Source organism: Geotrypetes seraphini, chromosome 15 (genome assembly GCF_902459505.1).
Source record: "Geotrypetes seraphini chromosome 15, aGeoSer1.1, whole genome shotgun sequence".
NCBI classification, from domain to species: domain Eukaryota; kingdom Metazoa; phylum Chordata; class Amphibia; order Gymnophiona; family Dermophiidae; genus Geotrypetes; species Geotrypetes seraphini.
The window spans coordinates 36500578-36518307 of NC_047098.1; the positions used below are offsets into that span (position 1 = coordinate 36500578).

Below are 17730 nucleotides of genomic sequence, written 5' to 3' on the forward strand. Positions count from 1 at the left end.
CACTTCCTAGCTACAGCTCACAGAAAACGGACGCATGCATAGGAAGTGCGCATGCGCGGCTTACTGTTTTATTATGTGCCGTGTTATAGAATTGCTTTCAAAGGGGGCAAAATGCCAGTAATCCTGTTAGAAAGAGTTTGAAATGGTACATCTTTGCCCCAGGCTTTTTGCAGCTTCTGAAAGTGAAAAGGAGGAATATTGTATGAGCAAAACCTAGTGGAAAAATGGAGCACTTGTTCAAGTTTCTGGTGTGTGAGTGGGTGGGTGTTTTAACTTCTCATGCAACATGCATATGATGAAATTCTCTCTGAATGTTATGCAGTACGAGTTTGAGACCAGGAATGACCTACCCAAAGCTATGCAGTGATGTTGGAGCTTAATTCTCCAGTGACCCAGCAAGTACTGCGAGATGGTTAAATCCATTTTCCTAAATGATGGTGGTTTTTAGGCCCCTATTCATAGAAAGGGCAGATAGACTGGAGACCCACCCGGTCTTCTCATTGTTCTTGCACCTTATTGGGCTTTATCCTTAATTCCTATAGCCAAGATTCTTTTCTCTGCTTGGCCCAGGCTTTAACCTGCTGTCCTCCTACCCAGAGCTGGTTTTTCTGCCTTGTTGCTGTCCCCAAACTTTTGTGCTGCCACCTCAGAACTTTATTGAACTTTTTATTTCTTTTTTCCTACTGCAGTTTGAATGTAAACCCCTGCCTGCCAATTGCCCCCTTCTTCCCACCTCTCATTAACCCCAAGCTGCTTCAAGTGCCTAACTAGTCTTGCCTGATGGTTAAGCTGGCCAGCGGAAATCCTTCGGTATGGGAGGTGGTGTATATAAATACATATATATACATATATACATACACCACTGCCCATACCGAAAGATTTCCTCTGGCCAGCTTAACCATCAGGCAAGACTAGTTGAAGCAGCAGCTTTGAGGGGGCAGCATAGAGCAGTCAAGGCAAACCAATGGATCCTGACAATACAGGTAGTCTCTGTTTCTCTAGGTAAATGGCTTTTGAAAACTGTCATTAGAAAACAAAATTTTATATTTAAGAACATGAGACCAAAGGTCCATCTACCCTAGCATTCTGTTGCCAATAACGGTCAATCCAGGTGACAAGTACCTGGCAGGATCCCAATGATCCCCAAGGAAATCAGTGTCTTTCCCCAAGTCTACCTTAATGGTTATGGACATTTCCTCCAGAAATTTGTCTAAACTGTTTTTTAAACCCAGCTATATTAACTGCTTTTACCATTTGCTCTGGCAACAAGTTCCAAAGTAGAGAATGACACAGGGACAAATTTTTCCCCGTCCCCACATGAACTCATTTTTCTGTCCCATCCCCGTGAGTTCTTTTCCTGTCCCTGTCCCATTCCTGTAAGCTCTGCTTTAACCGCACAAGTCTCAAACACTTTAAAATCATAAGTGTTTGAGGCTTGTGCGGTTAAAGCACAAAGGGACAGGGACAGCAAAAAAACTCATGGGGAGGGGAAAGGGAAACTGAGTTCCTGCAGGGACAGGGACAAATTTGTCCCCGTGTCATTCTCTATTCCAAAATTTAACTATGTGTTGAGTGAAAAAAATATTTTCTCCTATTTGTTTTAAATGTGCCACTGTGTAACTTCATGACATGTCCCCTAGTCCAGTGGTTCCCAACCCTGTCCTGGAGGAACACCAGGCCAATTGGGTTTTCAGGCTAGCCCTAATGAATATGCATGAAGCAAATTTGCATGCCTATCACTTCCATCATATGCAAATCTCTCTCATGCATATTCATTAGGGCTAGCCTGAAAACCCGATTGGCCTGGTGTTCCTCCAGGACAGGGTTGGGAATCACTGCCCTAGTCTTTGTACTTTTAAAAGAGCAAAAATCAACATATCATAAGAGGGGGGTGCTGAAAGGTTCTCAGCCCAACCAAGAAGAGAATGACGTGGATATAGTTCAATCGATCTGAAACGATGTCAAAACGTATAATTTCATTTCTGCAGATTGGCACTTAATGAAACAAGATAACTCTACTTCAACTACAGTAGCAAAATAACGCTCAGAATATAGGAAGTTGGTTGGTTGGCTGAGAACATTTCAGCACCCCCTCCATTCTGAGTCAGACCAGTTGTCCATCTAGCTCTGTATTCTGTTTCCACAGTGGCCAATCCAGATCACAAGTAGCTAATTTTGGGTGGGCCTGAACCCAAAGTGGGTAGACATAGTTATTTCCCTTCCCCCCAGCCTGTGCAGTAAACTTTTTTTCCTCTCTCTACCCTCCCACCCTCATCAGCCCATGCAGCAGATTTTTTCTCTCCCTCCCCCCCCCCCCCCCCCCGCCTGTGTACCATTTCTTCAGGTACTCAGCAGCAGTTCCTACACACTGCCAGCAGCTGACCCAGAAGCTTTCCCTCTGACACAAGATGCAAATGCATCAGGGGGCAGACTTCTGGGTCAGCCTTGGCAGTATGTAGAAACCACTGCCGGCAGCCTATAGCTACTGGGTCGCCAGGCCTGAAATCAAACTGGACAGGCACCTGTGGCTCCATCCCTGCATGGTAGAATCCAAAGAATAGCAAGATTCCGGAATCCCAGAGAGTATCAAGGTTCCGGAATCCCAAATAATAGCAACATTCCATGCCGATCCGAGGGCAAGCAGTGACTTCCCCCATGTCTGTCTCAATAGCAGACTATGGACTATTCACATTTAACTGTTCACTCCACTCAGGTTTTATAGTCCTTTGCATATCTCTCCTCAGCCATTTCTTCTCCAAGCTGAAGAACCCTAACCGCAGTAGCCTTTCCTCAGGGACAATTTGTACCAATACTAATTTCTATTGTAAGCCACCTTAAACATGATCTGATTTTTTGGGATATTAAAAAAATCAAAAAAACAACTTGAAACATATGAGCATGTCCCACCACCAGTATCTCTGAAGACCAATGATGTTTTTCAGGCTAGAATATGCTGCCATCTAGTGACTATACTGAGGGACAAACCACAGGCAGATGGAAGCAACTTTTACATGTTGTAAGGAATTCATGGAAAGGAATAAATCTTGTGGATCTAATTAATATGGGAATATAAAATGAAGAAGAAATAATGCTAGATCAGAATAAGGAAATAATAATAATAGCTTTTCAGTTCAAGACGGTATACAGTAAAGTAGAAGTACAATGGATACCACAGGTATCGATACAAATGAAAAGGGCATGGAGGTTACAGCATTGAGATTACATAGGGGTGCGTGGGTAGGCGGTGTTCGCGTTGGGATTGTAGGAAGGATGGCAGGGGTCTCTTGTCAAATAGGTGGGTTTTCATAGATTTTCTTAAGGTTTGGTACGATGGAGACTTCAGGAGAAGAGCAGTTATTGTTCCAGATGCCTGCCTGAAAGGATAGTGTCCTATCAAGGAATTTTTTGTAGCAACATCCCTTGGGAGTGGGGAATGAGAAAAGAAGAGTTTTTGGAAGGGGCGGAGATTGTCCTGAAGAATGAGGTGGCTCATGAGGTAGGTGGGTGAGGAGCCGAATAATGTCTTGAAGAAGATAATTCTGGCTTCGATTGATAGCCAGTATAATTTTTTGAAGTGAAAACCTGCTCCCCATAAGTTCAGGGGAGAAATAAATGATTGGGGTTTCCCAGAGAAGATAGGCTTTTAGATCAGTTCAGAGTACAGAGATATCTATTCTGCATTTATCTCATGCTTTCTAGACAGGAAACTTCATCATGGGTGGCTACAGAGCTCTTATAAGAGCTGGTAACTGAACGTCAGCTGGTGTGTACCCCTAGACCTAGAGACTCTCCTGAGAAAGCTACTCTTCGGAGCCTGGGCCTAGCTCAAGGCAAGAGGCCTTTGGGAGCAGCTCAGGACAGATGGGCTTGTGGAAGCACTGTTGGTGCTTAGGGCTGGGAAGGGCAGAGATAGTCCTCTACTGGGGACTGTGTTTCTGCTGGATATAGATCCCCAAGGGCTGGTAAATCTGAACCCCAGCAGGGAAACACCCAAGAGGTTCCTTTTGAAGATCCATCATGGGACGAGGCTTTCAGGGTTCTATTGATACCAGGAGTCCAGCAAGGGAGAAGGCTCCATAGGAGTGACCAGCTCTTGGGAGGACATCACCCCTTGGAGCCCAGGGAAAGGTTACAGGAGACCACAGCAGGAGCAGGCCTAGCTGGCCTGGAAACCCAGCAACCACCTACTCAGAAGAGTACAGAAGAGGGGTGGAATCTGAGGCCTGGGTGAGGTTGGCCTAATAAGGAGAGGAGATACTTAGGCACATTGAGAAGCTGGGAGGAGCTTACAGCTACTACTCATCAATAAAACTAGAAGGGTTTAAAGACTGGAAAAGAATCAGTATACAGCAGTGGTCTCAAACTCGCAGCCTGCCAGGTCCTATTTTGAGGCCCTCGCACTCGAACTTCGTTTCCCCCTCAGTTAGAGGATGTAAATTGAAAAAACATCATGAACACCTTCTCTCGAATCAGGCAGCATTATGGGGTAAAGATCTAGAACAATTGCTTTCGCCCACCACTTATAAGGAATTCAGGAAGCGCCTAAAAACATATCTGTTCCTGAAATATCTAGACAGCTGACCTGTACATCTCTTTCTCCTCAATACAGTTCTCTTGACCTATTAACCACTTTCACCTCTTAAGTTCTATCAATTTGTACCTTCTTTTAATCTTTTGTAAACCGCATAGAACTTCACGGTACTGCGATATATAAACTGTTATTATTATTATTTACACTAAAGAAGTGTCTCTCAGGCAGGGTTAGCAAGTCAGAATGTCAGGATATCTTAATGAATAGGCATCTGAGCGATGTGCATACTTCCAATGTGAACATCTTATGGATATTCATTAGGGGGAAGGAGGAGGACCACTGCTTAGTTCCAGTTTGAGTATCACTGGCTTAGAGTTCCACTGGACCAGTAGACTCAAACTCAAACCCTTTGCAGGGACACATTTTGGATTTGTAGGTACTTGGAGGGCCTCAGAAAAAATAGTTAATGTCTTATTAAAGAAATGACAGTTTTGCATGAGGTAAAATTCTTTATAGTTTATAAATCTTTCCTTTTGGCTAAGTCTTAATAATAATATTGTCATTTATAGCTAAAGAGACATATGATCAAGAAACTCTTTTATTTTACTTTTGTGATTATGATAAAAATACCGAGGGCCTCAAAATAGTACCTGGTGGGCCGCGAGTTTGAGACCACTGCACTAGACAGACTCTGGGGCTGATGCAGAAAACTTCCTGCAAAGTTACTATGGCTTTAACACAGTTTTCTGCAAGATAGCAAGGCAGAAAGGGTTTAAGTGTTGGTGTTAACTCATGTGGAAACCCTTACCGCAAACTGTATTAAAATGTATTAAATGCATATTCGTATCCAGTCCTTTTTTTTTTTTTTTTTTTAAGTTCCCTCCATTAAGAGGTAGAGTACTTAGAAAAGCAGGACTGGACTTGATACAGATTGTGAAATACCTAGCTTAAGTTCATGATCCAGTACTGCACGTGCAATGCTAGGGTGCAGAGGTCTTTAAGGGCTGGTTAGCCCATTGAATTTTCTTTCCTTCTTCTTGTGTAGAGGGAAGAAGAGTGCCAGCAGCTGACGGAGCTCTGCGACAGGCAGGGGGAGCAGCTGATCAATATCAACTGCCAGCTCCAGGAGAAAGCTTCCAAGAACCAGGCTGAAGTGAGAGACATGAAGGACCTCATTTATGAGCTAGAAGACCAGGTGGAACAGGACCGTGTGGTCAAACTGCATAACAACCAGGTTATCAGTGATTTGGAGGGTAAGCCCAAGAGATCCAAAGGAATGTCATGGCTGCATGCGTCTGATGTATGCGAGGGATCTTTGGGCTGGGGACAGCTTGCAGATCCAGTGGTGTGGCAAGGATAAGAGTCTCCCCCCCCCCCCCCCCGCTCGTGCCTCTCCTTCCCTTCCCCATACCTCTAGTTCACAGGTGTCAAAGTTGGTCCTTGAGGGCCGCAATCCAGTTGGGTTTCAGGATTTCCCCAATTAATATGCATGAGATCTATTAGCATACAATGAAAGCAGTGTATGCAAATAGATCTCATGCATATTCATTGGGGAAATCCTGAAAACCCAACTGGATTGTGGCCCTCGAGGAACGACTTTGACACCCCTGCAAGTTGTTCACCGCTGCGAGTAACAACTTCAAAATGCTCCTTGCGACCATGGCGCCTCTCCCTCTGACGTCGCTTCCTATGTGCGGCATCCAGAAGCGACGTCGGCGGAAGAGCTGACGCTGTCGCGAGGAGCACGTTGACATTGTTGTTCGCGGTGGTGAACAGCTAGAGGTACGGGGGAAGGGAGGCGTGGCGAGGGGAGGGCTGGGAAGAGATGCAGGGGGCAGAGAGGAGGAGGGGTGTTGGTGCCCCAATATCATGGCGCCTGAGGCGGACCGCCCCCTTTCCTTACTATACTTCTATGCAGAGCCATATTGAGTTATTTGTGATGGCTGTTGTACTTTTAAGAAATTCTTGCCTATGATGCTGACTATATGAATGATGACAAATCCACTGCAGATTAACTTTAATAAATCCATCTGTTGGAACACCATAGGTGTATGTTTTTTTCATCTCCTCCACTGTTTTGTTGGTAGGTAGATGATGACACATGGAAGTGAGAGGTTAGTGGTGGTCTTATGTTTCTCTGGTTGCTTCCAGGTAAAGTGATGAAGCTGGAGGAGCAGAAACTGGACCTGGAGAGGCAGCTGAAGGCTCTGACCAAGCAAATGAAGGTAGGAATGACCAAAAATCATAGAACCCAGTCCACCCTAGAAGTGACTACATTTGTTGTATAACAGCGCTATAATGGCAAAACTGGGAAACCTGCTTAAATAACAAAGAAGTCTAGGGTTACCAAATGTCTGGGGAAACCCAGACATGTCCTCTTTTTAGAGGACCGACAGGTGCCTGATTTCCCAAACCGCTCTGCTAGGGAGAAGCGTAGGGACACCTAGGTTCGCCTAAGGCAGGGATCTCAAAGTCACTCCTTGAGGGCCGCAATCCAGTCGGGTTTCCAGGATTTCCCCAATGAATATGCATTGAAAGCAGTGCATGCACATAGATCTCGTGCATATTCATTGGGGAAATCCTGAAAACCCGACTGGATTGCGGCCCTCAAGGAGGGACTTTGAGATCCCTGGCTTAAGGCTACTGCCTAGCCTTAGGCGAGCTTGCGGGCCCCCCTAGGCTCCCGGAGGTGCCTTCAATATAGGCGGCCTGCCTGGGGAGCATTTTTTTTTTTAGAAAACATGCCTATCAATTGGCTGATTAGACAGTTATAGGATGCCTACAGCTGCCTACAATCGGGGCGCACTTTGCAGAATCAGGGCCATAATGTGCACATTAAATACTGCACTGAACTCCTTTGTGCATTTTGCACCCATAAGTGTCTTCATACACCAATGGTATACTTAGGACTGAATGAGCCAGGTGGAAAAATTGAAATGGGTCCCCAAGGTAGTGGGGATTGGGGGGGAGGGGTACAAAGTTACACATTTCCTAAAGCTGTCTCATTATAACTAAGTTCAGAAAAAAATACTTTTCTTCTACCTTTATCTGAGCATTGCTTTAGTCCTGGTGTCTCTTCTGCTTTCTTTTAAACTCTCTTCAATGTCTCCTGTCCTCAGCTCAGTATGCGGCGGCAGCAGCTAAGAAAGCAAATAGAATGCCAGGAATTATCATGAAAGGAATGGAAAACAAAGATGGAAATATTATCATGTCTTTCCATTGCTATATGGTGCAGCCGCACCTCAAATACTGCGTGCAATTCTGGTTGCCGCATCTCAAAAAAAGATGTAGCAGAATTAGAAAAGGTATAGAGAAAGGCAATGAAAATGATAAAAGGGATTGGATGACTTCCCTATTAAGAACAGTTAAAGTATCTAGGGCTCAGGGGAGATATGATAGGGGTGTATAAAATACTGACTGGTGTGGAACAAGTAGCTGTGAATTGCTTGTTTACTCTTTCTAAAAATGCTAGGACTAGGAGGCATGCACTGAAGCTACTATGTAGTAGATGTAAAACAAACCAGAGAAAATATTTCTTCACACAACAAGTAATTAAACTCTGGAGAATGTAATGAAAGCAGTTAGCTTTGCAGGGTTTAAAAAAGGTTTGGCTAATTTTCTAAAAGACAAGTCCAAAACCCATTATTAACATGGCTTGGGAAAATGCACTGCTTATTCCTAGGATAAGAAGTAGAGAATGACACGGGGAAAAAATCTGTCCCCGCCCCGTCCCCGGCCCACCATCCTCTGCACCGCTCCGTCACCGCCATTCCCTTCACCGCCCCGTCACCGCCACTGCCATCCCTTTTACCGCCCCGTCACCGCCACTGCAATCCCATTCACCGCCCCGTCACCGTCCCCGCAGCATCCATATAAGCCTTAGTACTGTAATATTTAGCTTATTCCTTTTTTATAAATCAAAGTTCCTGCTGCTGAACTAGAGAAAGAGATGTTCAGCTGGCAGGGCTTTGTTTATAAATTTTTATCAACACAACTAATATGCTATTTTATCCTAAAGCAAAAAATAAATAAATAAATATAATTTTTTTCTACCTTTGTAGTCTGGTTTCTGCTTTCCACATCTTCTCATTCAATTCCTTCCATCCACTGTGTCTGGTTTCTGCTTTCCACATCTTCTCATTCAATTCCTTCCATCCACTGTGTGTCTTCTCTCTGCGTCTTCCATTTGCTGTTACTGTGCCTCTCCCTTCACCCCCCCCTAATTGGTCTAGCACCCATCTTCTTCCCTCCGCTCCCCCATAGTCTGGCATCTGTCTTCTTCCCACTCTGTCTTCCACATTTCCCTTCAGGGTCTGTTCCTCTCCACCCTCCTTCAATGTCTGTCCTATTCCTTTCCACTACCACCCTTCCCTCCCTCCTTTACCATCTGTTCCTTTCTACCACCCTTCAGCTCCTCTCGCGTGGCCTATCTATCTACCTTCCTCCCTCTTATTTTCATGGCACGTTACAATGTAATTTGTGCAAGCCACTGGAGCCTGCGAGCTCGGTCCCTGTCCCATCCCCACAAACCATCTCGCTTCTGTGCTCCTATTTTCCCCATTTCTAATATCTCCCCTATGTATCTGCCATTGCCCCCCCCCCTGTGTCCATATACCATCCCCATGGCATGTCCCCTTTATGTCTCTGTCCCTATGCCCCATGCACATAATTTCCCCTCTTTCTGTTACCTTCCTCTGTCCAGATTTCCCCTATCTTCCTCTTCCATACCAGCAGGTCTCTTCTTTTCAACCCCATCTAGCTTCTTTCCCTCTTTCTCCCCCCCCCCCTGCTTCCAGCATCTGGCTCACCTGCCTGTCTTCCCCTTTCTTTCCTGCTGTGGGTTTCTTTCTTTCCCTCTTCATCCCCTTGGCCCAGAATATTTTTTCCTTTCACTCCCTCCTTCCTAGTATGAGCCGGGAACAAACGCGATCTCATGGTCTAGCAGCCCCCACCTACCCGATCGCAGCGTATAGCCAGCTCCCTCCCTCCACCTCACCTTACATTCTGAGTTTGCCGGCTTCCTTTTTCCCCGAGCCGCACACGTTTAAAAAGACGCGCAAGCGCGGCTGCGCAAGTCCATCAAGCTTCTCCTCTCCTGCAACTTCCTGTTTCCGGTTGCGTCGGAGGAGAAGCTTGATGGACTCGCGCAGCCGCGCATGCACGGCTTTTTGAACGCGTGCGGCTCAGGAAAATGGAAGCCGGCAAACTCAGAATTTAAGATGAGGTAGAGGGAGGGAGCTGGCTAAACGCTACGGGCGGGCGGTGGCTGCGGGGACCGCGCGATCCTAAATGCCTCACTGCGGAGACAAGACCATTCACCGCTCCACGGGCGGTGAATGGCCTTGTCCGCGTTCCCGCAGCAACTGTTATTTTTCATTCTCCGTTCCGGTGGGTTACCCGCGGCTAAACGTGGCTAGCCGCGGGTAACCGCCACCGTGTCACTCTCTAATAAGAAGCATAAAATTTGTTTTTCTCCTTGGGATCTTACCAGGTACTGTGACCTGGGTTGGCCACTTTTGGAAACTGGATACTGGGCTTGATGGACCTTCAGTCTCTCTCAGTATGGCAACTCATACATTCTTATGCATGTTCTTATGTTATGTTCCTTTTAATGTGTCTTCTCTCTCTTTGTCCAGCATTCATCTTTTTTTCTGTGTCCCTTATCTGTCCTTCCCAGCATCTGTCCATATTCTCTCCCCAGTGTGTAGTATCTCACTCAATGGTAGCTACATCACCGGCCTACACCTTATGGTCATTTTCTTTAGTAGACCTAGAGATGAGCACCATATAAAGCTCATAGTATTCATTGCTCATTAGTTTTTGTTGTCCTGATGCTTATCATTGGCTTATCTTATCTTGCTTTTCTAATCACCCCTTATAGACCCTCTCATACTTTGCTCTCTGCCTCAGAACACCCTTAGAACACCCTCTCTATCCCATCAGTATTCTGCTCCAGATTGGAATCTACCCTTGGGATGCCACTCGGCATTCTTTTGACTCGCTTCTTCCCTCTGGAATTCCCTGCCACTTGATATTAGAGGTGAATCATCCTACACTCCATTCAGAGCCCATGTTAAGGCCCAGTTATTTATTCCCTCTGGACTTTGCTGAAGGCATTCCAGTAGCTTTTCCCTCCAGTGGTGTAGATAAAGAGGTTGGCTACTGGGGTGGTAGCACCTGGTATTGCTATGCCGTGTGCCCCCCTGCACCTTGCCGCTTGAGCACCGCCGCCCCTTCCCCCCTCCCCCCCTGCATAGCCTCTTAAAATGTTCACCAGTGCGAACAGCATCTTCCACCTGCTGCTTGCGCGGGTCTCGGCTCCCTTCTGATGTTATATCCTGGTCCTGCAACCAGGAAGTGAAGTCAGACGGAAGCCAAGGCCAGTGCGAACAGCAGATGAAAGATGCTGCTTGCGCTGGTGAATGTTTCAAGAGGTTTTTTTTTTTGGGGGGGGGGCGGAGAGATGCTAGCATAGGTGCCCCAGTGAGGATGGCACCTGGGGTGATCCACCCCCCTGCCTCCCTCTCTCTTCCTACCCTCCCTCTTACCCTCTTCTCTCTCTCTGCTGTCCTGTCATCGATTGCAGTGCTTGTCACGTTTTCTCTTGATATGTACACTATGATTTATTAATTGAAAAGTGGTGTATTTAGCAGTTAATAATAAATATACGTATCAGTCAAGCCGCTTTCCCACTTGTTGTGTTATAGTCCTGGTGGGAGGAGGTGGCTTAGTTTGGAGAGAGAAAAAGGGAGGGAAAGCTAGAACTGTTTAATGTACCTGCTGTTCCCTATGGAGGTGTGAGTTTCTCCGCATGATGCTAGACAGCATGAGCAGTAGCTACTTTTCGTTTCTTTTCCTCAGCTGGTGCTTTCTGGGCAGACAGCACCAGCTTGAGAAAATCATACGAGGTGTTGCCTTTCCCACCTGTAGAATGAGATGTGCTGTCTGTGCCTTTCAGAAAGAAATGGAGGAGTGGAGGATCTTTCAGGCTGATCTGCAGACTGCAGTGGTAGTGGCGAATGACATAAAGAGCGAGGCGCAACAGGAGCTGCGCACGGTGAAGCAGAAGCTGCGAGAGGAGGAGGAGAGGAGCAGCAGACTGCAAGAGGAGCTGGAAGCAGTCAGGACAAACAGGTTGGTGCCAAAGCCCTTTGCTTATGACTGCGGTACTCTCCCAGAGGACATGCCAATGTGTTGCCCCGTCTTTCATGGTTGTGTTCTCCATGGTGCATTCCATTCTTTAATGTGTTTTCTCATTACTCTGTGGAGCCGTACACCAACATGCTACCTTGACGTGTTTTTTTAGCCTTGTTACGTGAAGAAGTGCGAGCAAAGTGCTTTATAACAGAAATATAAGAAATCCTGATAGGCAGTGCCTGTTTATTTTCATAGACCCCGGTGATTTAATCGTTCTGTGTAGAAAAAATGAATTTTTCTTTTGTATGGATCTGTTGTGAGCGTAAGGTCATACGCTTCTCTTTAACCAACCAATGTCCTGGGTAGAAAGCCTGGGGGTTTATACCATTGTATGTGTCCTCCGCCCTACTAAGACTTGACACACCCCCTGCTAATTGCATTTTGCTCCCAGGGTCCACAAACCTTTTCTCTTGTAGTTTGTTTCCTAGTGCTGTGGTTCTAGTGGAAATGAGGTGCCTTCAGTAAATGCAGAAACATACCTGACTATATGAGAAAAAGTTTGATAATGTATAAACTGGGTAGAACGTTAAGATCAAAAATAGGCCAATACTAGAAAATCCTATTTTTCAGTTGAAGATCCAGTTTTATGGAACGAGATACCTGGAGAAATATGATTCTGTGAAAATGTTTTACAATTCAGGAAATTGCTTAAAACATACTTATTTGTCCAGGCTTTTAATTGATATCAGTAATCTATGCCTAGAAGTGAGATGGTGGAACCTGAGCTAGAGGAAAAGTTAGTGTAGAATCCTGATTTCTTTGTAGCAGGGCTAGAATTTTAAGTGTGGCTTTGTAAAGTCTGATGAATAGAGTTTAGTCTAATGATATTATGAATGTAATATTTTGAGCCGCTTAGATTATTAAGCGGAGTAGAAATATTTTAAAGAAAAATAAATAATTTGCACCATTTAAGAGAAGAGTCCTCTTACATGACTAGGAGATTATTACAATGGGACCTGAATCCATGTGTAATACTGGGTTGGTTGTTGTTGGGTTTTTTGTTTTGTTTTGGTTTTTTTTTTTTTTTGCTACCCAGTTAATGCAGGGCTTGCTGATGTCTGTCTGTCCATGTCTGCTTTTCTGTCTGTCCTATTATCTGCTGCCTCTCTTCAGCAGTGATCCGGATAAGCTGACAAGCTGCACAGCCCGATGCGCAGAATCCAGTGAGAAACTGCTTCAGATCGGGGAAACCAGGAGACGGTTTTCTCTAGGGAGCCCTGAGATCTCCTGAGGTCAGATTAGTGTCTGAAGGCAAGAGGGAGATTCTAGGAGCGGTTCTTGCAGGAACTGAATCTCAACAGCTTCTGTTCAAGCGAAGAGCCACCAGTAGCTGCTTCCCCATAGGCCAAAGGGTCCTGTCAAACACCCTGCCCGAGTCTTGCCATTCTTAGTCGTTCGGAATGGCTTCAGGCCCCTGCTGGCACCAGTCGGGTTTAAGGTTTATAGTTTTTCTAATGAAGAAAGTAAAAGTTTCCAAGTGTGGCGTTTGCAGAATGTCCTGATGATGTCATCAATGGGTGACCCAAAATATCCCCCCTGAAAGGTAAGAATCTCTGAAAACTAACATGACTAATATGTATTCTAAGTCTATGAATAGAAACATTTTGGGGGTGGTTTGGTTTTGGCCTGAAACAAGCACTTAGAAGTTAAATGAAGAATGACTCGGGGGGGGATTATGGTCTTGTAAACAGATAATGCTTGGTCGAGTGGCATCGAACTAAGCCAATCAGAATGGAGAAGAAGCACTAGGCTTCCTTAGCAGAATCCCTACGACTGAACACTTGTAGGACATGCACTGGACAAACCAGGAGACCAGTGCTGCCTTTCAGTTTGTTGTAGGAATTGCAGGACTTTGGGGATCGTGGTTGCAGCTTTTGGGCTTGCTTCAGTGTTTGACACATGACAGGCAGGAAGTTGCTGGGCTTATATCATACTCTGCTAGAGTCCCTCATCTCAGTTCAGTGTAAAACATGCCTGTTTGTTCTGTGTGCCTTGTGATATGCTTTGTGTGTGCATGTCTGCTTTGTGAGTCGGCAGTATACAATTGCAGAGAGGAATGGTCAGTGTGAGATGGGGATTTCTGGAAGGCAGCCATTGAAGGGAGAGTACCATCTGCCCAGATTTTATGAATTGTGCACCTTATCTTTGCACAGCTCTTTCTAATCAGTTCCGAAGTACATTTTCAAGATTGCCTTGCACTTTTTTCATGTTCATATTCATTGCAGCAATCCTGAAAACCTGACAGGCAGGGGTGCCTTTAGGACAGGGATGGGAAGCTCTACCTTAGCAGAACAGAAAACGTATAAAATTAGGATGATCAAACACTATGAAACCAATCCAAAAGGATTCATTAGAGCCCCCCTTTTTTATTTTATTATTATTATTATTTTTTTTTTTTACTCCTTTTCAGATACAGGGCCTTTGAACTATAAAGCGTGACTCTCACATACCCTCCCCCAGCTCCTTGTTTAACTGAGATGTAATGACACAAACAGGCATCCTAAGACTTCCATGACCCTATCTTACTAAAATTGTGTATAACTGCACTCTTTACTGATTTAAAGAAGGCAGGATAACTCTTAAAACATAGAAATATGATGGTAGATAAAGGCCAAATGGCCCATCCAGTCTGCTGTTGAAAGCTATTCCACAGGTATATCCAGTTAGTTCAATAAAAAGGTTTTTATAACTTTGTAGACCTTTATTTTTACTTAGGAAAATCAAATGGTGTGTGTTGTTTTTTTTGTTGGTTTTTTTTTTTTGTTTGTTTTTGCTAATCAGAATTTTTAAAGGAAAAGAATCCTCCTAACCTTTGCTGTGCTGTGGGTTTACCTTGCTGACAACCATTTTCTCTCTACCAGTCCCAGAACATCCTTTGATAACTCTGAGGGCTGCATCCTTCCTCAAATACAGAGCCAGTACTTGCAATTACCTCCCATATTTTAATCTTTTGACCCTGAACCTCTGTTGCCTCTCCCTCTTTCAGTCCTCATTGCCTACAACCACTAACCATTCTCCAAGTTCTTTACTAGCTGTCGGCACTTTTCTGTGCTGCCCCCATTCCATTCCCTGAGAGTGCCCTCGGCATGCTCATCCAGGGGGAAGTGACTAGCTAACACTTTGCAGGCTATTTTTAAGTTCCACTGCTGCTGCTGTTTATCTCCCAGTTTTCCCATTGCTACTAGTAACACCCATACCTAAGGGCAGAACTCTGAACTTCACCTGACGTTGGTTCAGAAAATTGATGTAATGCTCACTACTGAGAAGCCTTTCTCTTCAGAGGTATTGGACAGAGAGAGAAATGTGCCAAGACTTTCCAGAGCATAGGCAAATCAATTTATACTACAATTCTCATAATGGATAACATGACATTACACAGAGAAAACCGGGAATGCCACTCGATGAAGAATCAGATATACAAAAAAGGGGATAAAGCAAGATGCCAGATAAACTAACAAGGTTCTTAAATTCTAATATATTAATGGTATTGCCCCTCTTATAGATAAGAGCTCAGTATAGCTTTATAAACACAGGTCACCCTATAACCATCCTGAACATTCACCGGGTGGAAATCCTTGAATGCACAGAAGGAAAAAAAAAGAGTAGGGGAACGCTGCAGGACAGGAATGAGGTGTCTCAGTACTGGAATAGTAAGGGATGGGGTCGGTCCATCCTGGGCGCCATCTTCGCAAGGGGCACTGGCACCTTTCTCCCCCAGCGTACCACATGAAATGTTCCCTGGCGAGAGCAGCATCTTCCGCCTGCTGCTCGCACCGGCCTTGGTTCCCTTCTAACGTTACGAGATGTCGGAAGGGAGCAGAGTGGCAGGTGGAAGATGCTGCTTGCGCTGGCAAATATTTCAAGAGGTATGCAGGGGCAGAGGGTGCCCGAGCAGCAGGGAAGAGCTAGGGGGCGCGTGATGTGGCAATGCCGGGCGCCAGCCTCTTTTGCTACATTGGTAGAGCTATGCATGTGTGATGATCTCAGTACTGGGGTAGTTGGAGGTGCTGCAGGGAAGGAGTGAGGTGCATTTGCAGAGCTCTCTGTGTGTGTGTATGGGGGGGTTGGTATCATGGTGTAAGAGTAAGGTGAATGACAGAGCTGTGTAAGGAATAGCAAGTTATGATGTGGTGCAGGAATGAGGTGAATGTGCACCATGCATATAAAAGTCTTTATTATTAAAAAGTTAAATAGGATTGTTGTTTTTGAACACAATACTTTGGCATGTTGCTGGATGTACTGTAACTGCCTGTTTCCTTCTTGTTTTTGCAGAGTTCTCATCTCTGCCAGCTGACATTGTAGAGTCATATCTGGCCCCTCGTCTCTCCTGGGATTCAGTAGAACAGATCAAGCCCCTCCAGCTGGACAGAATGCCCCCTACTGGGAGAAAACACTACAGTAGAAGGAGATGTTCTGCTACATGTTTGTAATATGGCCTTGTCCTGTGACTTGTAACCCTGCCTTGTTTCTCCTGTTAGGCTACTTTACCTAAGACTCTGCATGGAACCATTCTGACCCTTCCACAAGGCAATGTGCCAATAACCATGCACCACTCTTGTCTGTATCCTAAGAAGCTATCAAAGAGCCCAAACTAATATTTGATAACAAAACTGTCAAGTCTGGAACCTCAAGGCTTGTTACTATATAATCATTGGCTCCTAAAAGCTATTATATACAGAATTCATACTTTAAAAAATGAATTGCATACAAAATGCTTTCTTCAAATATTCAAAAACAAAATGTTTAGCTGCCCAAATGTGATGACTACTGCATTTGAAGATCATTGCAATATCGGTCAACTTCTCAACTTGATAACTCCAATCAGCAAACTCTTCTACTTAATAACTCCAACTCTAACATGATACAATGTTTTATCAGAAAATTTCTTCAGGGAAAGTCTCTTCACCAGCTGTATCCACTTTTGGAGGGGGAAAAAACCCCAAAAATTGTTAGGCAGCAGCATTCTTTCTTTCTATGAAAACATTCTTCTTACATCCAAGATGGCCTTGGGATATTGTCATTTATAAAACCATGATCATATGACTCAAAAAATCCAAGCAGAGCAGAAACTTACAAATGGTAGTTCTGAAACTCTTTATAATGATATTAGTCATTCCACCTAGCCTCATAAGTTAACTGGATAAACCAGATCGCATAAAACATACTTTTCCACCAAAATTCAAATTGGTGACCAACAGACTTTCTTGCCTCATTCACTTCAAGCTCCAGCCAATCGGGTTTGAGGACCTCACAGCACACTCTGAGGAAAGCCACAGCATGATGGCTGAAAAGACAAGTTTGACTTACCCAGATGCGGCGAGACCCAGACAACTGCAACAAATGAAATTCAAAATCTTCAAAAGAAAAAAAAAAAAAATCAAAGATGTATCGCAGCTTATCCAAGTGAGAGAACTGTGCATTAGAAGATCTGAAAGACAATTCAAAAATGGTGATACTGTGTTAATTAGGAATAGAGCTGATTACCAAAAACAAGTTATGTGCTAGTTAAATGATTCAACTTGTTATACACCATTAAACAATCCCACAGATGAACTTCAGAAAAGAAAATCTTCAGCTGTAGAGATTGATGAATAACAGGGTATCCTTACTAACAATCAGAGGTACAGCTATGGGTGTCACAATGGTACCTGATATTTCCAATTTGTTCAGTAGCAAATTTGAAAAAACCCCAACCCATTCGAAGACTCTGTGGTATTGTAGAAAAGATACACTGATGAATTCTTCATGATATAGAATTAACTAGCTTAGGAGATTTCCATGTTTTGCTTAATACTGGAGGTGTAAATTGAAATTCCATGTGTATTTTGATGAGTGAGATCACTTTTCTAGATAGAAGCATTAGAAAAGGTTCAAAGAGCGATCAAGATAAAAAAAAGGGATGGAACTTCTCTCATATGAGGAAAGACTAAAAAGGCTAGGGCTCTTCAGCTTGGACTAGAGAGACAGCTGAGGGGAGATATGATTGAAGTCTACAAAATCCT

General features: G+C 44.5%; 1 protein-coding gene and 1 long non-coding RNA gene across 8 annotated transcripts in view; both read left to right on the forward strand.

Moving 5' to 3' along the window:
* Positions 1-17730, forward strand: part of SPECC1 (sperm antigen with calponin homology and coiled-coil domains 1) — a 334491-nt gene that overhangs the window by 165320 nt on the left and 151441 nt on the right. For all 7 annotated transcript variants that reach the window (XM_033921588.1, XM_033921589.1, XM_033921586.1 and 4 more), the window contains 3 exons: positions 5577-5784; positions 6683-6756; positions 11490-11665. In XM_033921588.1, the coding sequence (XP_033777479.1) occupies positions 5577-5784; positions 6683-6756; positions 11490-11665 (458 nt within the window). The remainder of the gene's footprint in view (positions 1-5576; positions 5785-6682; positions 6757-11489; positions 11666-17730) is intronic.
* On the forward strand, positions 12856-17123 carry LOC117348931. The gene is made up of 2 exons (XR_004537076.1): positions 12856-13271; positions 16001-17123. It is a non-coding gene; the product is annotated as an uncharacterized LOC117348931 (long non-coding RNA).